Source organism: Mobula birostris, chromosome 2 (assembly GCF_030028105.1).
Source record: "Mobula birostris isolate sMobBir1 chromosome 2, sMobBir1.hap1, whole genome shotgun sequence".
NCBI lineage: Eukaryota > Metazoa > Chordata > Chondrichthyes > Myliobatiformes > Myliobatidae > Mobula > Mobula birostris.
Genome location: NC_092371.1, coordinates 147,701,113 through 147,727,831, shown reverse-complemented (window position 1 = coordinate 147,727,831; position 26,719 = coordinate 147,701,113). Strand labels below are relative to the sequence as shown.

The 26,719-nt window shown below is 38.8% G+C and overlaps 1 protein-coding gene across 3 annotated transcripts in view; it reads right to left on the bottom strand.

Moving 5' to 3' along the window:
* Nucleotides 1-26,719, bottom strand: part of phip (pleckstrin homology domain interacting protein) — a 192,638-nt gene that overhangs the window by 102,063 nt on the left and 63,856 nt on the right. For all 3 annotated transcript variants that reach the window (XM_072250216.1, XM_072250215.1, XM_072250210.1), the window contains exons 8-10: nucleotides 20,573-20,794; nucleotides 12,299-12,399; nucleotides 3,970-4,040 (exon numbers count right to left, since the gene is read on the bottom strand). In XM_072250216.1, coding sequence (XP_072106317.1) covers nucleotides 3,970-4,040; nucleotides 12,299-12,399; nucleotides 20,573-20,794 — 394 coding nt within the window. The remainder of the gene's footprint in view (nucleotides 1-3,969; nucleotides 4,041-12,298; nucleotides 12,400-20,572; nucleotides 20,795-26,719) is intronic.

Sequence of the window (26,719 nt, the reverse complement as noted above, 5' to 3'; positions counted from 1 at the left end):
GAAGTAACCTGATACTACTGAAACAGTAAAATAACAAGAGGCTCTCTCTCTCAATCCAATGTGTAATAAAATGGAAAGGGATAATAGGATTTAGATTTTTTTTGGAAGTAATTGGCAATTTCATTTCATGAGTGAAGGCATATGAGAAAATGAATTAGTGCATGTAAACTATTTAATAATATGAAAAATTTGATAATTTCCAAATACCACACTGCTTGGAACAGATGCTAATACTGCTGTTTCAGTGTTTAGCTTATAAAAGCAACGATCTGAATAGCTGTTTCAGAACCCTGACAGATTATCCTCCTGTTTATTGCCAATCTATCATTGATTAAATTTCAAGCCTTAGAATCTACTTTTCCGTGACATATGAATGACCATGGAATCCAACGTTCAAATGTTCACAAGCAGCAAAGCAAAAATGTGGAAAGTCAAGACAACACAGTGAGAAGCTGTAAGTCCAAATTTCTTGACGTAGTTTTGTGCATCATCAATAAAAGTGAGGCTATGATAACACAAAAGTGAGGCTATAACCTCTTGATTCGGTCTCTGAATTTTGATTCAAGTAATTAATTACATCTGGAATATGAAGCTGATTATCTGTAATGTTAAAAACGAAAGTGCGAAATTATTGTAAATGCCTGCCTCATCGATCAAGAAATGGCATCGACTAGTGTGGTCCAAATGCAAGCAAAGTATCACAGCCCAATTCCAAGAGCAAAATGAAAAGTTACTAAATGACATTTCAGATGGTGAGATTCCGATTTATTTATCACATGTACATCATAACATACAATGAAATGCATTGTTTGTGGTAACAACCAACACAACCTAGCACATGCTGAAGTATCCCACACGTGCCGTCACACATTCTGGAGCTAAATTAGCATGGCGGTAATGCTCAGCAGAACCACACAGGGCACAACAAGTAACAAAGCAACAACAGCAAAATAAGCCCCTTTCCTCCCTCCCACCCACCCACCCATACAAGCGCGGTCCCCCAACTCCAGGACTGGCCTCCAGCCATTAGACTTCAACTTCAGGACCACCTGTACATGTTTACGGCCTTCAACAGCACAGCAGAGGCCTGGACTGCGGATGTCTTTAATCACCCATCCATGTTATTGGACCCTGAGCATGGAAATATCAAACCATCCCAGGGAAATTTGGAAGTATCAAACATTCTGGCCCAGCTAGTGATATGTACATCTCTATCAAATATATAACAAATAAAGCCACAATTTTCACTCAATGCCTGCTATTTTAGGTAGAGAAATGGAACCCAGGGTGGACTTCTACTGTTGTAGCACCGTCCACTTCAAGGTTTGACATGCTGTGTATTCAGAGATACTCTTCTACACACCACTGCTGTAACATGTTAATATCTGAGTCACTGTCACCTTCCTGTCAGCTTGAACTAGTCTGGCCATTCTCCTCTGACCTCTCTCAATAACAAGCCAGTTTCATGTACAGTACTCACTGGATGTCTTTTGTTTTTTTTTTCAAACTATTCTCTGTTAACTCTAGACACTGTTGTATGTGAAAACCCCAGGCGACCAGCCATTTCTGAGGTACTCAAACCACCCCATCCAGCACCAACATCATCCCATGGTTAAAGCCAATTAGGTCACATTTCTCATTCTGATGTTTGGTCTCAACAACAACTGAAACTTTTGACCATGTCTGCATGCTTTTATGCATTGAGTTGCTGCCACACGATTGGCTGATTAGATAAATGCATTGACGAGCAGGAGTACAGGTGTACCTAATAAAATGACCATTGATTCCTGCCGAAGGGCTATGGCCCGAAACATCAACTGTACTTTTATCCATTGATGCTGCCTGGTCTGCTGAGTTCCTCCAGCATTTTGCGTGTGTTACTCTTGATTGTGATTGAGTGTATATCTGCATTTAAAGTCAGAAAGCATACCTGAAGTTGTAAATACTATCCCTGTTATTCTTTATCCTGTGGAAGCTACATCCACAATACTACCAGAATCATCTTGAATAAGAAATAATACACGCATGAATGTGCACTTTTCTACCCAGAACAATGGCTGGCCTCATTTACAACAACGAAACTGGGTACAGAGAGTAGCTGGTAAAATGGTGTGAACACAACAACTTGAGTCTCAATGTGGACAAGACCAAAGAGATGACTGTGGACCTTAGGAAGGTACAGGTTGACCACTCCTCATGATTCCTCCATGCAGAGAGTTCGCAGCACCAAGTTTCATGGAGTGCACAGAATGGAAGATCTCACCTGATCCCTCAACACCAACGTTTTGGTCAAGAAAGTACATAAGCATCTCCACTTCCTGAGGAGACTGAGGTAAGTGAGGCTTCCCGTCCTCCCAACATTTCAACCAATTTTTATAGGAGCACCATCAAGAGTGTCCTGGCCAGCTGCATCACCTGGAATTGCAAAGCATCTGACCAAAAGTCCCTGTAAATGATTTCAAAAACTACTGACAGGATGATCAGGGCCCCACTTCCACCCATTAGGAGATATTTATCAGGAGAGTTCCAAACACAGAGCCCTTATTAGCATCGTTAATGATCCTTCCTATCCATCCAACAATCTCTTTGACACCCTACCATCAGGTAGGAGGTATCATAGCATTAGAACAAGAACTGTTAGGATGGGAAACAGCTTCTTCCCTCAGGCCATAAGAGTACTGAAGTCCCGGCTACCCAGGTCTCATCACATACAATCTGCAGGTAGCGTTCCACTGTTCATCTTTTTTCTTGTGTCGTATGCACCTTGTTATTTAATTTATTTGTGGTTATATTATTTTATGTGCTGTATTCGTCAAGTAAAGTGACGAGGGAGAAACATTGAGGCGAATGCAGTAAGTGAGCACCAGCTGCCTGCCTTTTGATCGCTGGTAGGATTGCTCTGCTACAGGAAAAGAAGAGACTGCCTTTTGATTTCTGGTATAAGCTATTCAGTCCTATAGTTTCTTAGACTCTGTGATTTTTGCCTGATCTTTCTCATTTTTCTGTTTGCGGCGGAGGAGGATTTGGGGGTTGATGTGCCTATTCCGTTTTAGTTTGTTTTTTTTGGGCAGGGAGGAGGATCTGGAGGCTGATTGTCCTGCTGCCATTCTTTTCTTCCTTGGTTTGATGACTAACTAGAGAAGAGGTTTTTCAGAGATGAACCTTTGATGTGTTATGAGTTATATATACTGTGTTGTGTACTTTGATCCGGAGGAACATTGTTTCATTTGACAGTAAAGATGTTTACAGTTGAATGACAATAAACTGAACTTGAATTGTCATACTGTCTGCTTGTGTTTCCAGATATAATATGCCTCTGTTAGTATTACTTTTTTCACCCATACTTCACTACCAATCTCACATCTGCACACACGGGTATTGAAGTAAGTATCCAATAACTAGCAAATTTTAAATGGATTCTTAGAATATGTGTTTCCTACAAATTAAGTTCAGAATTACAGTCAACAAGTGAGATTCTGACTTTGCTGAGCTCATCTGTGTTCTTAAACCAAGCTAGTTATCATACACTGTTCTCTGAGCTATTAATTTACAAGTTTTGTATAAACCATGTTAATAGCAAGCAAAAAACATACCTTTGAAAACTCATCAATATTATGCAGAAATATTAACATGAAGACCAGAATAAAGATTAGTAAGTGGATATTTTCTTTTGATTCGGGTGTTGACAACATGAGGGTGTAAGGGACAAACTAGAGACTCTTACAATATTCCAAAACTCGTGTAATTAGCTTCACCAACAAAAGTAAAATTAAACTACTAGAGAATATACTATTTACAGAATCAACTGTTCACAGAGCCAGTATTCTTCATAATCTGAACACCTTTTCTTTTTAAATATGCACTTTCTGAATTATGCAGGCATATTAATTTGAAATCTTCCTTCATGTTGAAACTTAAATAATTACTACCACCAATTCTTAAATATTAATAATGATAAATGTCACTTACCAGCACTGAAAGAAGAACAGATCATTTGGACCCCTGGCCTTGGGCGCTCAGTAAATTTAATTGGTCGATGACTGTAGTAAAAATAGAACAACATTAAGATATGATTGTAATTACTCTCATCTTAAACAGCTGTTAAAAACTGAAATATTTCACTTTTACGTTGGTGTGCACTTGCTCTCCTCCTGGAGGTTAATATTATTAAAACTAGAAGCTGACACAGGCAGCAATAATTAGTATGACTGACTCAGGAGATTTTTAATTTTATGTAAATTTGACATTGACTTTAAAGAGCTCACTCATTACAATAATTATTATGCTGCAGAAATAGGACACCATGAAACTAATGTCAAAATGGCTTCCTTGAAAAAGATCTTAAATCAAAAGGATGTTTAGCTATTAAAAAACTGTAACTGCTTCGTAAATGTGGACTTGAAGAAACAATTCAAAGATAAACACCACATTAATGGCAAGACAAATGCATCTCTCTTTAATTAAGTAATCATGGAAGCACAATAGAACACCATAAAGAAGCATGCTAACCATTACAGCAAATAAAAATAGGAACCTGCAAAAATGATAGCGAGCATTGCAAAGGGAAAACTATCCAAGTACAGGTACAGCACCAAAACAGTGCCTCCTACTCATTACAATGATTCCAGCCAGGGCTGAACAACTGACTCATCATATCAAAAGGGAACAAAAATTGTGTGAATGACCAGGTCAACTTAAACCGAACAAGTCACATACAGCTAACCATTAACGATGGTAACACTGAGGGGGAGGGGGGTGGAGAAGGAGATATGGTGGGTACAAAACTGTCGTAAGCTGTGGCTGGAGCAATTTGTGGCTTGAGAAAGGGAGCAAATCTTTTTCAGCCAGAGGGTGGTGAATCTGTGGAATTCTTTGTCACAGGCAGCTGTGGAGGCCAAGTCAAGAGGTTGATAGATTCTTGATTGGTCAGGGTATGAAGGGATACGGGGAGAGTACAGGAGATTGGGGCCGAGAGGAAAATTGGATCAGTCATGATGAAATGGTGGAGCAGACTCAATGGGCCGAATGGCCTGATTCCACTCCGATATCTTATGGTCAAATGTGACCCCAGGAAAATTAATGCAATGGAGACAGCTGACATTTCATGGCTTTCAGAAACTGTAAGTGTTACTGGGGCAGAAAATTAATGTCTTGTGGTACCACAAAAGAATGAGGTACAAGCCAAAAATAAAAGGCAAGCAGTGGAAGCAGACAGCTGCAGAGTTCCAGGGCAGAAGCACACCTCTATTAACTTCAATGTGGCATTACAAAAGTTCACTAACCTCACACAGGTGTTCAAAATCAGTGAATGCATACAAATACTACATTCTACCACCTGCACACCAAGCCTCAGTAACTGCTCATCTCTCCATTCATAACAAATAATGATGTTGAACAAATTTGTGCCAAGTCACAAAGATGCCCAGCAGCCTTTGTCACGTTGTTCCATGTAAATTGATGCACGTGAAGCAACTACCATGATACCAATATATGTAATACCATACCAACCACACTGAAGAAATCAACCATCAACAAATCCATTCAAATGGCACTAGTGGGATGGGAGGCTGGCCTGCCCTTCCTGTTGCTGATTCCATGTCCAGTCATCTGAGGTTAAGTGAGGGCACTAGCTGAGATGCTGATCTCCAAAATATTAGTAGATGTGTATACATTATCTGACAATCAAAGTATCACACAGTTATCAACCAAGACATCCTTTGTTAGTTGCTTTTATCATATCAGTACTGCAAAGTGCCCAAGGTCACAACCTGCCTGCTTGGCTCACTTCCACGAGTAATCACTGCTTATGTATTAACATCATTGCCGATACAATATCTGATTAATTCATTCCACAAAGATGCTGGTGCACCAAATTCAATACTTTAATAATGCATCATAAAAAGCTACCAATAAGTTAAAACTTCAACTAAAAGTCTGGATAAAACTAAAATCCACAAGTATCAACAAAATTACTGGAAAAAAATCCCTAAGTACATCAGGACACCGAATGCAAATATATTTTAACATCTTCAATTTAAACTTCATTTTAAAAGGTGAGATCAAAATTCTAGAGCCTGAGAATTACACTTCAAGCAGAACCTAATCTTTTAAGAACTACCCAGCTCTGTACACAACTTCATTGTTTCTAATGACATTCAATGCATCATTGTGCATTTGAAGCAAAGTCTAGCAGTTATTTAGAATATATTTTCCAGCCCTGGAAAGATGCTTTGGTTGATAACTAAGTGATACTTTATCAAATAGTGTGTTCAAATGCACTAATATTTCATAGATATTCTAAAGAAAAAGTGGGGGGGGGGATACATTATATTAATAAAATTAAATGGCTTAACATGGAACATAGAACTGTACAGCACAGGAACAGGCCTTCAGCCCATAATGCTGTGCCAAACCAATTAAATTAGTTTATCAAATGCCCATATTCTTCCATTTTCCACATGTTCAAGTGCCTGTCTAAACATCTCTTAAAAGTCTCTAATTGTTCTGCCTTTGCCACCATCCCAGGTAGCACATTCCATGTCCCTCATATCTCCTTTGAAATTACCCCCTCCCAGCTCACCTGGTATTAAACATTTCAACACTTGAAAAATATATTGTCTGTCTACTCATCAATGTCGCTCAGAACCTTATAAACTTGTCAGATCTTCCCCTTAACCTCCGCCACTCCAGAGAAAACAACCCCAGTCTGTCCCGCCTCTCAATATAGCACCTGCCCTCTAATCCAGGCAAGATCCTGTAAACCTCTTCTGCACCCACTCCAAGGATTCAACATCCTTCAGTCTATGAGGGGGCAAACAGGACTGTATGTAATACTCCAGATGCAGCCTGACTGGAATTTTATAAAGCTGCAATACAACTTCCTGAATTTTGAACTCAATGTCTCAACTAATTAAGGCAACTATTGCCAATTGCCTTCTTAACCACACTATAATCTGTGTAACCACTTTCAGGTAGCTATGAACCTGGACCCAAGGTCCCTCTGTTCATCAAGACTGTTAAGGATCTTGTCTTTAATAGTGTACTGTCTCTTAGCATCTGATTTACCAAGGTACAACATTTGACATTTGGCCAGGTTAAGCTCCATGTGCCATTTCTCCACACATACCTGCAACTTATTTATATCCCATTGTATTCTTTGTCACTCTTCTACGCTATCCACAACACCACCGATCTATGTATCATCTGCAAACGTGCTAACCCACCTATCTACATTTTTATCCAGATCATTTAGATACATCATTCACAGCAGAGGACATAGTACAGAGCCTGCAGAACACCACTAATCACATAGCTCCAGCCAGAATAAATCCTTTCAACCACTAATTTCTACAGACAAGACAGTTCTGAATCTAACCAGCCAATTCACCATGGATCCCATGCATCTTAATCTTCTAGATGAGCTTCCAATGAGGGATGTCATCAAACATCTTACTAAAATCCATATAGACAACATTTGCAGCTCTACCTTCATCAATTACCTTCGTCATCTCATCAAAATATTCAATCAAGTTTGTAAGATATGACTTGCCCCACACAAAGTTATGCTAGCTCGCTAATTAGGCCATAGGTTTTCCAAATGCTCATAAATCTTATCCCTAAAAATTCTCTCCAGTATAGTTTCCAGAATTATTCCCTTTCCTTCTTGCATGAGGAACAAATTTAGCTGTTCGCAGTACTCTAGAACCTTGCCTCTGGCTCGAGTACACGAAGATATTGGTCAAGGTCCCAGAAATCTCATCTCTTACCACTCTCAATAGCCTGGGGTAAATCCCATCTGACCCTGGGGATTTACCCACCTTAATGCTCTTAAGATATCCAACACTACCTCTTCTTTTACCTCAAAATGCCTAACATATCAATATGCTCAGAACTGATCACCCTATCCATCACATCACTCTCCTCAGTAAATACTAATGTAAAGTACTCATTAAGGACCTAACCCATATCCTCCACATCCAAGCAAATTTCTTCCCCGTTTATCCTCGAGTGCTCCAACCCTCTCCCTAGTTTTCCTCTTGCTCTTGATATATGTACAGAATGCCTTGGATTTTCTTTAATCTTACTTTCCAAGGATTCTTCATGGCTCCTCCTGGCTTCCCAAATTCCCATGAGTTCTTTTGTTGCTTTTTTATAATCATCAAGGGCTCTGTTTGATTCTTGGTGATGGCTACTTATTCACACACTTGCTGGGCTTGAAAATATGAAAGATCTTCATTTATCACCTTTCACAACCACAAGATTTTGCACAGTAGTGTACTGGCAACTTATGGACTTTTGTTATTACTGCTGCACTTTGTGTCTAATAAGGTCCTATAAACAACCATGTTATAATAACCGTGTAATTTTAAGGTTTGGTTGAGATACACACCTATTGGTCATGAGTTCACATCTGCTTTCAATACAGTACCATTAGTACTTTTATATCTACCTGATAAAGACTGACTCATTGGAGGGTTTAGTATTTCATCTGCACGAAAAGATGTTCTGTTAAGCACTGCTTTGGTGAAATTTTGTGCTCAAATCCCAAGTGGAGGAATCCAACCCAGAACTTTCTGATTAGAGTTGAGAATGTTTTTTTTATCCCTGTGTCTACCATGCACAAATCTCAAAAAATATCTATTTAAGTTTTACTTCAACAAAAAAGCTACAAACTGATTCGTGGAAGTATAGCCAAACAACTGAAGTGGTGCCAGTTCATTTGAATCCCCCTGTAATAACTTCAAAAGCCATTAGAAAGCAAGACACTCGACACTAAGTTAAACCCATGCATCAATCTCTCTGCAATATTGAATTACTTTGCTTTATATCAGAACAATAAAATAGCAATATCTAATGAAGTAGACAGTGCATTCAGTGCTTCTCTGAATAAACCAGTTTAAAATAACTGGGCATTTAGAATCTGCAATCTTCATTCATACTACCTTTAATGTAGTAAATTTTTTGACACCTTTTTTGACATCATTTTCCCAGCAAAGGTTATAAACATGAACAGAAGTAGCCCAAAACTTTTAACAAAAATAATCAGTATGTTTTTAAATCAAGTCAGGTGATCAGCAAAAACAAACTTTCAAGTTCTGGTTTACTGCTCTACTTCTGGATAATAGTAAATTAAAATGAATTAAAAATGATGTCAAGTTGATTAATACAGTGGGCCTTGTGACAGCCATGCTTAACTTCTAACATGCATACCTTTCAGAACTTTGTCTGTCACATTAGCAAGGCCACCCAATCAGCCCAAATCATTGGAGCTGAAGCTCAAAGGGAAATTTTCCAGTGATACTTAATACCTAAAAAGACTGTTCTTTGGCCATCGCTCAGTTTGGCTATTTGTCAAGTTAGACAAAAGCGATTAGGTACCCAAAAACAACTTATTTGGTCACTGATGTTTAACAAAAGCAACAACCACTCAATGAAACATCTGTCCAAAAACTATTCAAGCCAAAAAAGCAAAGAGCCTAATAAATTTCAGAAGAACAATAGAATTGAATAGTTTCAACAGGAAATTAATTTCTCAAATTGAAGTATCATAATCATTTCAGCGTTTAAGCAATTCATTAATGGACACCACAAAAAAGTAAGTTAGGGACCAACGTTTGATAAAATTAAACGTAGTTTAGTAAAAGAAACACAAATGCAGAGGGTAAATGCATTTACTTCCAGTGTTCAGCATGTAGCAATATTAGACCTAGAATTATAACAAAGTTATCAGACCTCCGTTATAAGTAACATTTATCAACAGATTTACCATATACCTGTGATTATTAATGTCAATTTTAACTATAAGAATTCTGTAATAAAAAAATGTCTTCTGCAAGTGTTTGTATAAATACTGAATGCTAAATACTATGTAACTGTTACTTTGCTGGCCGAAAATGGAGTTAGTAGGTTGCATTTCAAAGTTGACTGCTAAGGCATAAACATTTAAAATCACATTATTCAGTGATTTTAAACCTTTTATAGTGGTACTTCAGGAAGCGTTATTTCAAATAAGTGTACAGAAATGCACAATGATTCAGTGAAAATGAGAAAACTGAAACAAAAATATCCAATCCAAACCTGAAAGGCACATGACCAAAGCAAAATATGCAGTCATGAGTTAACTCTGGCAGGGAAAACATTAATCCTCATTTTATCAAGGACACTTTAAATTTTAATATACACATGCTCTAGACTCCTTATCCTTCACTTTTCATCTGTGAAATGTTAATTAGGTCGTTATACGAGAATGGAGTATTCACAGAATTGATTAAAAACAAATAATATCCATGGCTCTTGATTCATGAGAACAAAAAACATTGGAAAATTAATCTCCATGCTCAGCACAGCTTTTAAAGATATAAAATATTTTAACTTAAAAATGCTCAATATAATTATCATAGAATAATTATAAACTCTAAATTATGCCATTAATTGCATTCATCAAGAATTAGAACCTTATTCCAATGAGATTCGAATTTGAATAATTTTAAGAGGGGTGAATTTCTTATTCTATTTCATTCTAAACACATCCCCCTCAGTTTCAGCATATTGATTGTCACCATTGATCTGATACAAATATACAGTTTTTTTTTCCAGGAAGAAGCAAGCTTCTGTACAAATTTACACATTAAAAAATGCTGAGCTACTCTATTATAGAAATGTTTAGCCTTCGTAAAGACATAAAACAAATACTTGCAAATTACTAATTTCAGAGTGGAAAAACAATTATGGTTTACTACTTCTTAATGGAATCGAGACATACTATTCTTCAAAATACTTAATCGACAAAAAAATCTTTTATTAGCATGCTTTAAAATTTATTCTCAATATATGCATCAATTCCAAGATCAACTAACTTCAACTATAAGAGATTATACACCCCATCTACCTTTTCTATTTCCAACCCTATCTTCCAGTTTCATATGGGGGTTTACTTTAATCAGTTACAGTGTTAACATTTTAACAGATGCAGCGTTAGCATTTTAATGACCGCTGTTAATCACTCTTGAGAAGATGACTGCTTTCTTGAAATTTCTGTGGTTTAAAGTGCACTTTGCTTTAAGTCATTAGCAATGGACTGAGTAAATTTAAGGAACTGATACAAGATGCTTACATTACTGTGAATTTGGAGTCAAATACTGGCCACACCTGATAAGGAAGGCAGCGTTCACTTCATAAAGGAGATTTGTGAAATAGATGGTTTTATAATCATTTGGTCATAATGCTAATATTATTTAATTTCATTTAGATTTCTTTACATGACTGAATTTAAATTGCCTTTCTGATGTTTTCAGATTTGAATGCATCTCAACATTTTTGGGACTCAGCATTAATCTAGCAACATAACCACTTTTCTTTCCTCCCTGGCGTCAATGTGGAAGTAATCATGCTGTACCATGTGATATACATATCCATATGTATTTCAGTTTTAAATCAATATATTACATTATTATTATATATGTATAGATTTTATTTTTTTTAATTAAGTGGTTTACTGTGATATGTATTAAAATTGCTTAATTCAAGAAAATGGTTGTTCGGTTTAAAGCAAAAAAAAACAAAGACTTCAAAGAGAGTAATCTGAATGTTTTATTGAACATACTGAAGTGGACTGTACTGCTCAGAAGCTGATGTTTCCATAAATGCAATGAGTAGCTGCCACATAATGGTCACATCATGCCTGACTTCAGCATGTGTGAATTGCAACGCAGAAGTCAGTAGAGCTCGAGGCTAGAAGCCACTCCACTGCTGAGCAGATGTGAATGATCTGAGCTCAGTGGTACACATTTGACCCTTCAACGTTCGTGCCATCTATGGTTGGGTACGTATGCATTATAGCCACAGTCATTCACTCAGATCACCAAACTGAATTAATTTCTATTTTTGTCAGTTAAGTGTATTAATTGAAATCACTTTGCAAACATATTTTGTATTTTTGTAAATATTTAAATCAATTTCAATTGGTTTCAAATGTTTTTATCAATAGCATTTAAAAGCACGTAAACACTTAATGCAACAAAAGTTGCCAAAGGGATATCAAAGTGGTGAGGGCACAGTGCTCAGGGTCCACTACCCGAGACACAGTTGCCACCTACAGGTTGCTCAGCCTTATGAAACTGCCACAGCAGGAAGGCAGCCAAGATAGCCAAGACACTTGGACCTTGTGGTGAGTGCAGCTGCAGGACAAGGTCATTGACATTTTTATTCAGATTGTATTTTTTTAAACAAATATTAAATTACTTATTACCAACAGGTCCAAAAAATACTTTATCAAATAAAATAAAGAGTACATACTAACCTAAATTTGTACATGCCAGCATCCCACTGCCAGAAACAAATTGTGCCATCTGCCCCTGTGGAAGACAGAAACCTCAAAGAGCCAGTGCACATTGGCGAAAACTGGAAAACATCAAAATTAAACATGTTAGCATTGATAAAGATACAATAGCATATTTCACTGTCAAGATAGAAAACATGCTTATAGCTATTGATAATTATGTGGAGAGGCTATAAACATATTTGGTTTTCTCACCACTTGTTCCTTTAAGAATCCAGATTGGAGTCTTCGCTAACAATGTACTGACTATCACGAATTTAAAACAGAATCAGGAGTTAAGGAAATTTGTGAAGCAGGATAAAGAAAACTCTCCAAAAGGGACAATGGGAATGAATGCATACACATAGTGAGTCGCAGAAATGAATAAGCACTGAAGTTCTCAACCAGGAAGTACTTTCAAATGCAGCTACCGCACTGGGTTAAGTAACTTAAAGACAAGGTTTTTTTTTGAAAACAAAAGTACTGATACAAATGTCCACAATCAATGCCGAAGATCCAGACACCAAAATGTTTCTAGCATTTTCATTTTTACTGCCTTTTGATGATTTAAAATTAAAACCCAAAGGGCTAACTGGATAGGTATAGCATAAAGCAGACTTTTATTTAGATTTAAAAGAAACATTCTGATGTAAAATAAATTATTACTGAGTGTTTGTGAGTTGAGAATGGATCAGCTGTGGGTAAACTGGAATCTAGGTTGATAGAAAAATACTAAAATAAAGAACAGGTGGCCAACCACTGAGAAATTACAGTTTCCACATACAATGAAATGAGAAGCATAAACAACAAGGTAACTTTTAAATTTGATTGGCTGGGAGAGCAAGGATCAGTATAAACCAGTGAGAAGTGGAGTGATGGGTCAATTTACTGCAGGGCTGCATAGGGCAGCAGAGTTTTAGACAGGCAAGTTTACAGTGGAGGTGAATGGCAGATCAGTCAGAAAAATGTGTAATAAAATAAGTCACCTGACTGCAAACACACACAGGATCTAAGTCACAAGAGAGTGCTAGTGTTGGAATCAAGTGCAAAAGAAAGCGCTGGATGAATTCATCCCTGATGCAGGATCTCAAACCAAAATGTTCACCATCTGTTTACCTCTACAGATTCCACTTGATCTATTGATTTTTTTTCCCACCAGTTCATGTGAACACATGAACTTAATGAACACAGGCAAAATTATGACGTCAGAATTGGGGAGATAAAATAATTAAGATGTTATAGTCATGATCCATCTTGTAAGAATGACAAACCCACCAAGCAGAAGATTGGTCTCGGGCCTAGGTGGAAGGTTAAGTAACCAATTGCTCTGATAACTATACAGAGATCTATGGGGATAAGGAGTTGCTGACCGGAAACATTAACTTCATTTCTCTTTCTGTAGAATGTGACCTGACCAGCTGAGCATTTCCAGTAGCTTCTGTTTTTTATATTAATGATTATTATACCACACTTGCAGTAGATATGATTAGATGTTACATGCACATTGAAACACACAGTGAAATGTATCATTTGCATCAATGGCGAGAGTCAGAGGATTGAGCTGGACGAAGCCCACAAGTGTCACCACGCTTCCAGCGCCACAACTCATGAACATTAATCCTATCACATCTGCAGAATGTGGGAGAATGTGTACTCATATGGGGAGAACGTACAAATTCCTCACACAGACTGGTGGGAACTGAACCCTGATCAGTGAAGTGATCACTGGTGCTGTACAGTGTTGTGCTCTCCACTACACTAGAGCGCCAACCTGTTTCATACAAAACAGAAACAGGCCATTCAAAGTTTCTAGCAATTAACAAACGTGCAAGTTCCAAATGACATTCAGCACGCTAAAGGATTAGTATGTGCTATTTCACTTCTTCATCTGTCCTTGCAGTAAACCACTTCGTCTAGGTGTTATTTTTCTGTAAACTGCTAACAATTTACACGTGCTTCTTTTCGGTGATTTTATCTTTCCTAATTGTGTTGAAGGGTCTTTGACCTGAAACAGTGACTCTGTCTCTCTTTCCACCAGTGCTTCAGGATCAACTGAGTGTTTGCAACATTTTCTGTTTCACTTCCTTTCAATGAATTAGACGATGTTTTAGCAAGTAAGAGTTAACTTTGCATAGCTTCAAAATGAGTAAAATTAATTCCCAAAGGGCTACAAGGATGCTGACAGCATAAAGCAGCTGTTCTTCAGATGGAAAGGAAGCATTCTAAAGTAAAATTAATTACTGACAGTGTTAATGGGCTCAGCAAAAGTACAAACTACTAGAGGAAGTCAGCAGGTTGAGCAGCATCTGTGGTGGGGGGAGGGGGAAGGAGGAAATGTTGATGTTTCAAGTCTGGACCTTGTACTGATACAAGCTGGAATGAAAGTTGCTCTGGTTAAACTGGATTCAAAGACCGAAAACAAAAATGTAAGCGAATAACGCATGACCTTTAAAATAGCGTGGTTTTAAGGACAAGAACGAATGAACAAGGGCAGTTTTATATAAATCACGTTAATTGTACAAGAAAGAACCAGATTAATTAGACAACTCCTATGTGAAGAAGAGCAAGGATAATACAAGTACATACTCAAATAACAAATCGGGAAACTCAAAAGACTTCTATAAGCTTGATAAGGAAGATGATGGGGTCTACTGGGAGCAAAATGGCCATACAATCATGTAGGCAAAGGGAATGGCCAAAATGAAAATCAAATAACTTGCTTAGCTGACAGCAGGAAGAAGATCATGTAGTGGCTAGGAAAAAAAGAACATTGTGGAGATAGAGAAAATGGTGACTATTAGTTCAAAAACACCAGATTACATGAGGAATACAATTTGATTTTTTTAAATTCCTGGACAGTTTGCTCTGGACACACTCAGCAACAAGGCCGATTCAATTATATTCTTTAAAAGACCTGCAAGAGAGAGTGGTGACCGCTGCTGTGCTACAGAGAGTAGCACGGACTATAAAGGGTCAAATGGTCTCTCCTTGTGCTGTTGCTGTTTCTCCTAGGATATTACAAGTTCTTGTTCTTTTTGATTTTATGTAACTTGGAATTCTCTGAGCATATGAAGAGTTTCTTAAGGTTGTCATAGCTGGGGGTGGGGGGTAGTGGGGTTGAGCCTCCACTGCCTATTAAATGCTCCCAATAGCATGCATCTCAAATAACCTCTTGACAACTAAGTCCAGCTCCAGGCCTTCACTTGTGGCATAGCTACTAAGCCCAGCAGAACAGTTTATACTGACAGGAGAAGGGGCATTGGCAGGTTATGGCACCATAAAATCAGAAGCTTCTATCTCTGAAAAAAAATTATTGTAACCGTCAAATAATATGATCAAATTGACTAAATAAGTATGTTTATTATTGGAAATCTAGGAAGCCCATGAGGCTCATGCTAAGATTTTCCTTTTTACAGGAGGAAAATTGTTTCAGATTAACATTGTTATTAAATTACTGAAAGAAACCAATAAGATATTAACATACTTAATTTTCCACGAACTTCAAGTAGCCATATCTAAATTTGACAAAAAATGGTTTGTAATAAATTCAAACAGTTATAAGACAGGCAAAAGCATATATTTCTGATATGAAAAAATTCTAGCTGAAAACGTCTGCAGAGAGCTTAGGAGCCAAACTGAATTCCATCCTGACTTCCAGCCAGGACGGCACCAACGAACATCATCATCTCAGGCGACATCTTTCAGATAGTCCACAAAACTGTTTCTTTCACTTCCTCTACGTCTTCTTTTTATTTTAAATGTGTTTCTGCTACTGTTAGAGCCTGTGATCTACAGTTTGAAGACTGATTGAGCAATCTGGCACTTTGCTGTCTCTGAGGAGGTTCCAGAAGGCAAGGGTCATGAGGCCTCAAAGTTTCGAAATGAGGCGCGGACCCATGATCGACCCCATTTTTCGCTGATATCACCAATTAAAGCTTTGAGGAAGACTGAGACATTGAGGCAAGTGCAAAAGGTGCCTCAATGCTCTCACTCACTGCTGCTGTTGTTGGAAGGTGTCAGTGTGTGACAGTCTCTTGCTCGCTGCTCCTGCGGGAAGGCTCGTGTCCAGTGGCCTCTCTCTCCCACGATGCAGTTAGGGGATGTTACCGAAGCACTCGGTCTGTGATTTAAAGATTGGACTGTGGTTCTCTAGGAGTTTTTCAGTTTTCTTTAAATTTTGTTTTTTTTTGTCCATTCTTTCTGGTTGTCATTTGCACAATGTTTGCTTTTTTTGTGCATTGGGGTTTTTATGTTCTTGTGCCTTTTGCATGATCTGCTTATTGCTTGCATGGGTGCTTGGGGTTTGATGCTCTGTCCGCACAATTTTTTTGTGCTTGGAGGGTTGATGTTTTCTTTGATTTTCTTTGTTTCGTAGTTGTGTGGAGAAGATGAATCTCAGAGTTGTACACTGCATACATATTTTGATAATAAATGCACCTTTGAATGGTGTTGGAAGCCATGGGCTAGGATCACAATGTTCTGTAAGCCAGAACTTCTCAACCAGGCACAGTCAACAGATGCTGGAAGCTGAAGCAATAACAAAGTGCCACAGAAACTCAGAAGGTCAAGCTCCAACTGTGGAAGGAAATGGGCAGCCGAACATTCAGGATGGCATCCTTCCTCTGAATGCTGCCTGGCCTGCTAGGTTCCTACAGCATCCTGCTTTTTGCTGCAGGGCACTTAAGGCAATGTCACCTCCTCCTTCTGTGCTTCAAGTGATAGCCAGTAATGATCATACTGCTGATTAGTTTAGGGCATCACAACTCCAGATTTCAGGAGTAGTGGATACCCATAAAAGCTGATGGCTATTAAACCTAACTTGCACTTCTTTAAGAGGATATGGGCTTCAGCTGAAACTTGCAAAATAACTCATCCAGAGGTTGCAACACCATGCTGGAATCTACAGCTGAACACAAGCAGCCAGATTCCCAAACAATCCACTGAGCCAACTCCACTTCAGCACTTGCAAACTCAACAAGTACGAACCTTCTAACGATCAATTTGACTCAATTTCCACCACTGGAAATGTAAAAGCCATCCAACTTCCAAATGCTGCAGTGGAAACTCAAACATATACAACACAAGTTCAGACTGCTCTCAAGCAAGATCCAATTTGAAACATGTAAGCCAAGACTACTGCCATCATCGTTCTGGATAAAGGATTGTGAAACTTCAAGCAATCTGTCATCTCACCTCAGCCAACGGAGAATGACAGTGGACAACAAATCTGCTATGCATGATCTTATCACTGCCACTTTACTGCCTTCTTCCTGCTAATCAATCAATTAACCATGCTTGTTGGGATGGTGCTATCTGAAATCAAAAATTCAGCCAGAGCCTCTCTTCTTCCAAAGCCATCTGCTCCTCCACCACAACAGTCCATGCCTAGATACAGCAGGAAATGCATTTAGATAATATTCAGGCACGGGGTGAAAACTGGCAGGTAACTTGTACCACAGAAGTGAAAACTACTGATCGCTCCCAACAAGAGAGTCCAACCATTTATCCCAGATAATCAACGGCATCATCATCATCAATATCCTGCAAGTTACCATTACACAGAAATGTAATTTGGCCAATCACATAAACACTCAGGCTAGGAGAGTTCGGAGGCTGGATACCCTTCAGAACAAAAGCAGAGTGCCTGTTTGGTAACTCCTTCACCATTTCTTTTAACATCCCAGCATCCCAGCAGAGTGAATGTGGTATGCACCATCTAAAGATTCTTCAACAGCAACTCCCATGCCCCCAACTTCTACCACCATGAAGGAAAAAGACAACAGTGCACAGGAAAACCACCAAGCAGAAGATTTTTCTCTTGCACATCGTTTTGATGTGGAAGTCTCACAGGTTCTTCGTCAATCCTGGGTTTAAATCTTAGAACTCTCTCTCTGACATCATCAACACCAGGAATGCAGCAATTTAAGACATTGGCACACCACCACCATCTTAAAGGCAAATAGGGCTGGAGGGCTGGACAATAAATGCTAGTCCTGCCAGTACCCTGATCCCAAAAATTGAGTAAAAATAAAGTCAGCTTCTGCTGAAGTTACAAGTTCAATTTTAATACCATGAGCATACATATCCAGGGTGTATGTGTTATAAAAATTAGCTTTTCCTGGTAGAAGCTCAGTACATTATGAACATGAGAACACACACACACACACACACACACACATATATATATATGTATATATATATATAATTTAGTTCTATATACATTTGTATATGACTTGAACTAAATTATAACTCAACTTTAAATCAAGGCACATTGCCACTTCCTTCTGCAAAATCATTAATGGCTGCAATGATATCTAATGATTAACCTTGAAAGTTACACCAACCAACCATTCTTTTGGGACCACACCTCTCTATACCATTAGTGATCCCTTAATATAGCAAGTGCGTGGTCCTTCCAGAAGCTAAATAGTGGGCCATTGTGCAAATTAAACAAACATAAGCTGCACTGTTCAAATCCAATTCTTGTCTGCTTGCAGCAAAACAGTGCTGTGCAATGATTTATCTCACAGTCTCATTCTTCTGCATTCTTCAGGTCTGAAAACAACGGCTGCCTTGCAATTCTCTGCAAAGTGCACTACAAATGCAACCCACAGATCAGACAGAAAATTAAAAGCAATTTAGAACATAACACAGTGAGAGATAAAAGCCAATACAGTATGTATTGAAAAAGTGCACCTTTTAGAAAAGAATTGTTAACTAAAATATATGCTTATTAAATATACATGACATCCAGAATCAATGAAGACAATGATAAGTAATGCATTATTATTTTGACATATGTTAAATATGGCACATTTCCAACATTCTTTTTGTTTTGGATTTTGGATTTCCAGCATCTACAGTATCAGCATGCATTTAATACATTAACATTTTTAATGGCTTAGCTGTAAACAACATGATATAGGTGTATGCCTTATTCCTGATATATTTTATCATCATCCATCTCCTCAGTTTCACTTTCACATTAGAGACCACTAAAATGTTAAGCCAAGTGTGGGATGATGAACAAACTCAAGTTTCCATCCCCACAGATGCAGCCTCACCAAATGAGTATTTGCAGTACTTTCTGTTTTTATTCCATTATTCACCACAATTCCACTTTCCTGCCTAATCTTATGGTTGGTTGATCAAGAACAAAAAAATATATATATAAAAGCAGTTTTCTTTACACAAAAACAGAAATGCTGGAACAGCTCAGCCAGTCAAGAAGCATCTGTAAAAGAAGAAACTGGTCAACATTTTAGGTCAGCAACACTTCCACTTTATAAAAATCCCATTGGAAGAATGAAAGGAGGGTCATGGAAAACTATTAATTGTGGTTAGTCAAGGTAGGGTTCTTCAATGGCATGTTTAATTAAACTGGCACCTGAACACAGTTACCAAGCAGCTCAAGCTTTCCATTTTTGTTTCTGATACTGCTATTTTGCTTACCTAATCCTATTCTCACCGTTGCTCTGCTCTATTATCTCTTGGACCCCATTCCTACTGTTACCATGTTACTTTCTGGTTTCCTCCAGCCCTTTCTAACACCATTAAGGATTTTCCTCTCCATACATCAGGATCGTCTTTATTTTTAATCCTTTCCCTTCTGCTCACTGGCTTTTACTCCAGAATGTCATATTCATCACGCTCCCTCGTCACCCCACCTTTCCTTCCTACATCCGACACTTGCCTTCCTGCTTGTTCTCACAAGTTTTCCCCAACAATATCCCATTCCTACCCTCATTCCATTTCCAACTCTCAGGCTTTCTCAGGTGTGGATTCCATTCATCTTGCATAGAAACACAGAAAACCTACAGCACAGTCGTCATCTTCCTATCATTATTTATCTAACCATTACAGTAATGAAAATTTATCTCCAAAAGAATGAGATAATTGCAGAAATAATCAATGATTAAAAAAACAGAATGTTGCATGTGCTTAGAATCTAAGCTTAAAAAAAACTGGAAATGCTTATCCGGTTAGACAGTACCTCTGGAGTCAGAATTGGAGCCATTCGTTGATTCTATTATGCTTCTTGGAGTTATTGAGTATGCCCACAAGAAAATGAATCTCAGGGTTGTATATGGTGACATACATGTACTTTGATAATAAATTTACTTTGAACTTTGAAACCAAGCTCTCATCAAACACCATCAATTTGAAACATTAGCTCTATTTCCCTGTGCCCATGTGATGTATTACCTGCAATTAGTTTAATATATAAATAATTATACTGTTAATGAATATCTTTACCTGTAAGGATGTGATAGATGCAGTATGGCCCTGTAGAACAGCTAAAGGTGCACATGTCCGGAGGCACCAAACTCGGATGATTTTATCACAGCTGCCCGCAGCAATCATGGTATTTTCATAGTTAACTGCCATGTCTGAGATTTCAGCAGAATGTCCTCGCAAGGTTGCCAGAAGCCTGCCATCATCTGTTGTCCAGATCTTCACCAGACAATCATCAGATCCCTGTACATTGTTTCAAAGAAGGTCATTTTAAATTGGTGCCATCCATTTTCAGTAACATTTGTTTATTTTACAGATTTATCCATTTGGCTGCCGCTTACTGCAATGCCATATATTTGTATTTCATACCATCATTAAAAACAGCTGCATAATGCAATAGTTTGTATTGTGCAAGTTGCTTCAAAAGCTGGGCTTGATTCATCAATTGATTTGAAAAAATATTTAAACGTCTTGAAAAATAGAAGAGGATATGCAGCAATTTTGTTCATAACATTCCTGTAATAAAAGTATTCCATAATTAGTCTCAGAATTGTAGAAATATAAGCTGACAGTATACAAAGAGAACTGTATTTATATTTATTACATCCTTAGCGGTCGATTCCCCTTCTCGAGATTTTAAATGCAGCCAAGTGTCTCAACCTGCGGAATCAATAACAGAAACTTTGTGATTTCCACACGGTGCTACAGATGTGCAGATGTTGTAGATGTCACAATGTAACATCATAGCTCATTCATGATAACAACAGAATCTATGAATGTTAATGAAGTCGTAAAATAATGTTTTGAAAAGTACCATATTCCTTTGTGAGATACTTCCCAGCATCAGAGGAGGCCTGCCCTGTGACGGCTGTTTGAAATTGCTAAACAATCAGACTAACTCCCTGAGATTTCATTGCAGCCACGGATTTTGTTTTCCTCTTGCAAGGCCATGCCTAATCTTTTGAAAGCTGGTATTAAATTTGTTTCCACCACACTCTCAGGCATTGGCTTCCCATTCATGGCTCCATCATTGCAGGCTGGTTAAAGCACCTGTGAAAATCTGGTTCGGGCGTTTCAGCATGGTGTAGAACAAACCTGTCCAGCCAGTACCTGGTTCCAGTCTCTTAGTGTATTTATACAGAGATCAGCCCAGTCAGCTAGTATCAAATTTTGCTCTCATGCTCTCATTTAGTCCAGTTTTCATGCCCTTCAACTTGCAGATTAGTCTCTGATTAACACCCATGAAATGAGATTTTTTTTATTTGAATAGAAATAACTCAGTATCACATGCAATAGAATGTGATAAAAGATAAGTCTGCCTTCATGAACAGACTTGTGAAAATAGCACATTGAGCAGTAACTACCCTGTCAGAAGCAAGTCTAGAATAATTGATTCAATGATTACTGCACTCCAAGAGGTGACAGAACTAATCACATTCTACCACACAGAAAAAAAACATTTTTCTAAACTATTCATGCCACATAACCTTAATTCTCAGCACACCACGTTTACTATTATTTATGGACCCACTTAAAGCATCAAAATGTTGGTACAGTCCATTCCTATCAAATCAAACTAGTTTTCTACTTGGAAAATTATGAAATCGTTCAACAACCTGAACTATCAGTATAAGTAAAAATAGATATCCTCCCCACCCCCATATTTCCCATTCAAATCAACACACAACTCAAATTAAGCAGCTTTCAATAATGGAAAGATAGTTTGTGTAGGGGAGCTCATGGCTTACAAACTAGATTTTCTTTTGACGTGATGAAGATCACAAACTCCCTCTCTGACAGGACCAAGTGTGTGAAGCTAGGCAAACTACATCTCCACATACCACTCACTCAGCAATGGTGCATATCGACTTCAAGATAAACGTATCTCCTTGGCGCCCACTTATCAACAACAACTCTATGCAGAGCACTGTTTCAACATTCAGGTTCATGGGCATCATCATTTCACAGGACCTCATGTGTAAAAATTATTTATCCTTCATTAACAAAAAGGCTCAGCAGAGGATATATACTGTACTTCTTGTGGCAGTAGATAAAATTCTATCTTTCCCAGAATATACTGGTGCAATTCTACACTGCCACTACTGTCTGATTTGGTGCAGCAACTTGTCACAATATACAAAAACTACATCAAATTATCAGGTGAGCAGTACACCATCACCATAGGACTTGTACGTGTCCAGGACAAAGAAGTGGGCATAAAAAATATCATTGCGGACACTACCCACCCAGCAAACTGCCTTTTCCAAAAGCTCCCTTCTCAAAAGCACTGTAGGGCAATTAAAAAAAAATTCATGCCATCTTAAAAGAATCTTCCTCCAGGCATTAATCTGATCAACCATTCTAGATGGCCACTCCACCTTAGTCAGTGCACTGCACTGTAAACACTTTAAACCATTTTTCACAAATGCTGTTTACTTTTTAAATACATGTTGGTATTTATGTACTCGTGCACATTTTAATCCATATTCATACTTTAAACGCAAGTTTATTTCTTATATAATTCTATATTCTTATAATTATTGTATGCTATTATCTTTTGTTGCATGGCACACCCTGACCTACGCACACAGCTAAAGGCTAATTTATATTTGTGCATCAAACGTATGCCGTAGGTATCGCGTACCCTACGCCGTAGGGTGACATGCACCTCCCCAAAAATGTAACTCGCGTCGCGGCAACGCAGACCGCAACAACTGTGATTGGTCGGCTTGGTAGCATCGCATTTCTTCTTACGCATTTCCGGTTGCTTTTCTCCACCATGTCTGTACACTGATGCGAAATAAATGGTTGGAGACGATGAACCAGATCGTCAAATCTACCTGCTGACATCCGAAAATATTTGAAATGCATTTCCTCGTCCATGTCTCTCACAAAGAAATTCAACACAGTGGCATAGAAACCCCACCCACCGCCAACTAGCATTTTGGTGGCGAATTTCAGAGCAACGCAGACACAACTACGCATGCTCGCTATGGCGTAGGGCTATACAAAAGCATAAATCAGGCCTACGGTGTAGCGTAGCCCGTACGCACAAGTATAAATCAGCCTTAATACCTAATACGTGTAAATGTATATGGTGAATAAAGTTATCCCTTGATGACTGATGAGGGTAGGATTGAGGATGTTGGCTACATGGACTTTAATACAGGATTCAAGAAAATCTTTCATGATGGGCTTTTCCAGAAGATTAAAGCACAAAAGTCCACAGGCACTTGGTAGGCTGGATTCAAAACTGACTTGATCATGGAAGACAGAGGACAATAGAGAGATGTTATTCTGACTTGAAGTCTGTGATCAATGCTATATCACAGAGATCTATGCTAGGACCTTGTAATTTAAAAGAAAATACAGGCATCAGCAAGCTTGCAGATGACAGGAAAGTAAGCAGATTGTCAAAAGGGACACCAGTATATAGGACTGCTGGAAATGTGGTTGGACAAATGGGAGATGTTGAACTCTGGGACGCCAAAGACAAGAGGACAGTATATAATAAGTGGCAGGTCTCTTAGAAGAATTGATATACAGAGGGATCTTCGGCTGCAAGTCCATGAAAGTGGCAACTAGCAAGGGTGGTAAAGTCAGCACAAGACAAGCTTTTCTTCACCAGTTGGAGCACTGAGTATAAAAGTTGACAAGGCATATTGCAGTTGTATAAAACTTTTATTAGGCCAAATTTTAAGCACTGAGTGCAGCTATGTCCACTGCAAATCAGAAAGGACATAGAGGCTTTAAAGAAGGTGCAAACATGGTTCACCAAGACATGAACAACAAACAATCTGCCGGAGAAATTTAGCAGGTCGAGGATCATCCATGGGAGAAAAGAAATTGTGAACATTTCAGGTTGAAATGTTCCTAAAGCAGTCCAAAATGTTGACACTTCCCTTCCTCTTATAGACACTGCTCAACCCGCCAAGTTCCTCCAGATTCCACCATCTGCAATCTCTCGTGCTTTCACCAGGATGCTACCTGGATTAGAGAGTATTAACTATAAGTAGCAAGACAAAATTGGATTGCTTTCCTTTGAGCATGGGAGGCTGATGGGCAATTTGAAATAAAATTATAAGAGCCATAATTGATTTAGGCGATTTATTGATTTCAGCTCAGTATTCAACACAAACCTACTCTCAGTTCTAATCAACAAGTTCCAATACATGGGCCTCCATACCTCCATCTGCAAATGGATCCTTGACTTCTTCACTGGGAGACCACAATCTCTGGAGATCAGAAATATCATCTCCTCCTCAGTGACAGTCAATATTGCTGTACCTCAAGGATGCATACTTAGCCCAATGGTCTACTCTCTCTACACCAACTGTGTGGCTAGGCACAGTTCAAATGCCATCTATAAATTTGCCGACAACACAACTATTTTGGCAGAATTTCAGATGGTAATGAGATGCACAGGAGTGAGATAGATCAGCTAGTTGAGTGGTGTCACAACAACCACCTTATACTCAACTTCAGTAAGACCAGGAATTGACTGTGGACTTCAGAAAGCAAAGCTGAGGAAACACACAGCAGTCTTCATCGAGGGATCAGCGGTGGAAAGGCTGAGCAGTTTCAAAAACACAAAATACTCTGCAGATGCTGGGGTCAAAGTAACACTCACAACACACTGGAGGAACTCAGCAGGTCGGGCAGCATCCATGGAAAGGATCAGTCAACGTTTTGGGCCGGAACCCTTTGTCAGGGCTGAAGAGGGAAGGGGCAGACCCCACCTTATTTATAGGGCCTTTGCCCCTTCCCTCTTCAGTCCTGATGAAGGGTTCCGGCCCAAAACGTTGACTGATCGTTTCCACAGATACTGCCCAACCTGCTGAGTTCCTCCAGCGTGTTGTGAGTGAGCAGCTTCAAGTTCCTGTGTATCAACATCTCTGAGGATCTACCCTGGGTCCAACATATTGACATAATTACAAAAAAAGGCACGAGTCAGAGTTGACCACAGATACTGCATCCTAGTTGTCTAAATATGCAAGCCTGGGCAGTACGATATGGAGAGCAAGCTGTTGACCATGCAGCAAGCTCCCCCTCTCCACACATCTGATGAACCCAAAGGAACGTCAGAGGCCCACACAGTTTAGTACCAGCAGCGTCACAGGAGTTGCCAGTCTACATTGAACTCGATGTAGGACTGCCTTAGGGACTCCAGCTTCAGATTTTTCCCCTCGGAGTTTACTCCTGAAGCCGTCCCCATGAGTGGGTGTAGCCACATGGCAGTGGAGGTTTGAGATCAGATAAGCTGCCAACTATGGCTGACGAGCCCAATCTGCCGGAAAAGAAGGCACAACAGTGGCTATATTTCATCAGGAGTTTGAGGAGAGTTGGTATGTCACCAATGACACTGATAGATTTCTACAGATACACCGTGGAAAGCATTCTGATTACATCGTCATCTGGTATGGAGGGGCCACTGCGCAGGATTGGAAAATGCTGCAGGAAATTACAAGCTCAGCTGGCTCCATCATGGGCACCAGCTTCCCCAGCATCAAGAATACCTTCAAATACCAAGCCTCAAAGAACCAGCATCTATCATTGAAGACCCCCATTACCCAGGATATGCCCTCTTCTCATTGTCACCATCAAGGTGGTGGTACAGGAGCCTTCAGGCAGCTTCTTCCCTTCTGCCAGATTTCTGAATGGTTAGTCAACACATACATGAATGCTACTTCAGTTTTCTCCCCCTCTTTTTGCATTACTTGTTTAATTTATTTTATATACTTATTGTAATTTACAGTTTTTATTACCGTGTATTGCAATTCATAACATATGCAGTGATATTAAACCTAATTCTGATCCATAGATAGGGTAGAGAGTCACAGACTTTCCTCAGGATAGAAATGTCAAAGTTAGAAGGGATGGATTTAAGATGTGAGGTAAACTTTACTGATTTGTGAGTCAATATTTTTTTAACACAGAGTAAAATGTGTGTAGAATGTACAGCCAATGGAGGTACAAGTGAAAGCAGGTACAACAGTTAGAAAAGGCATTTAGACAGGCACAGGAACAGGCAGAAAATGGAGGGATACACTCCACATGCAGGCAGATGGGATTAGTACATATTAGTACCATGTTCTGCACAGACCTGTTTTATGTTCTATTTTATAGACACAAAATTTAACATTCAATTACATCTATCCAAAACAAGAC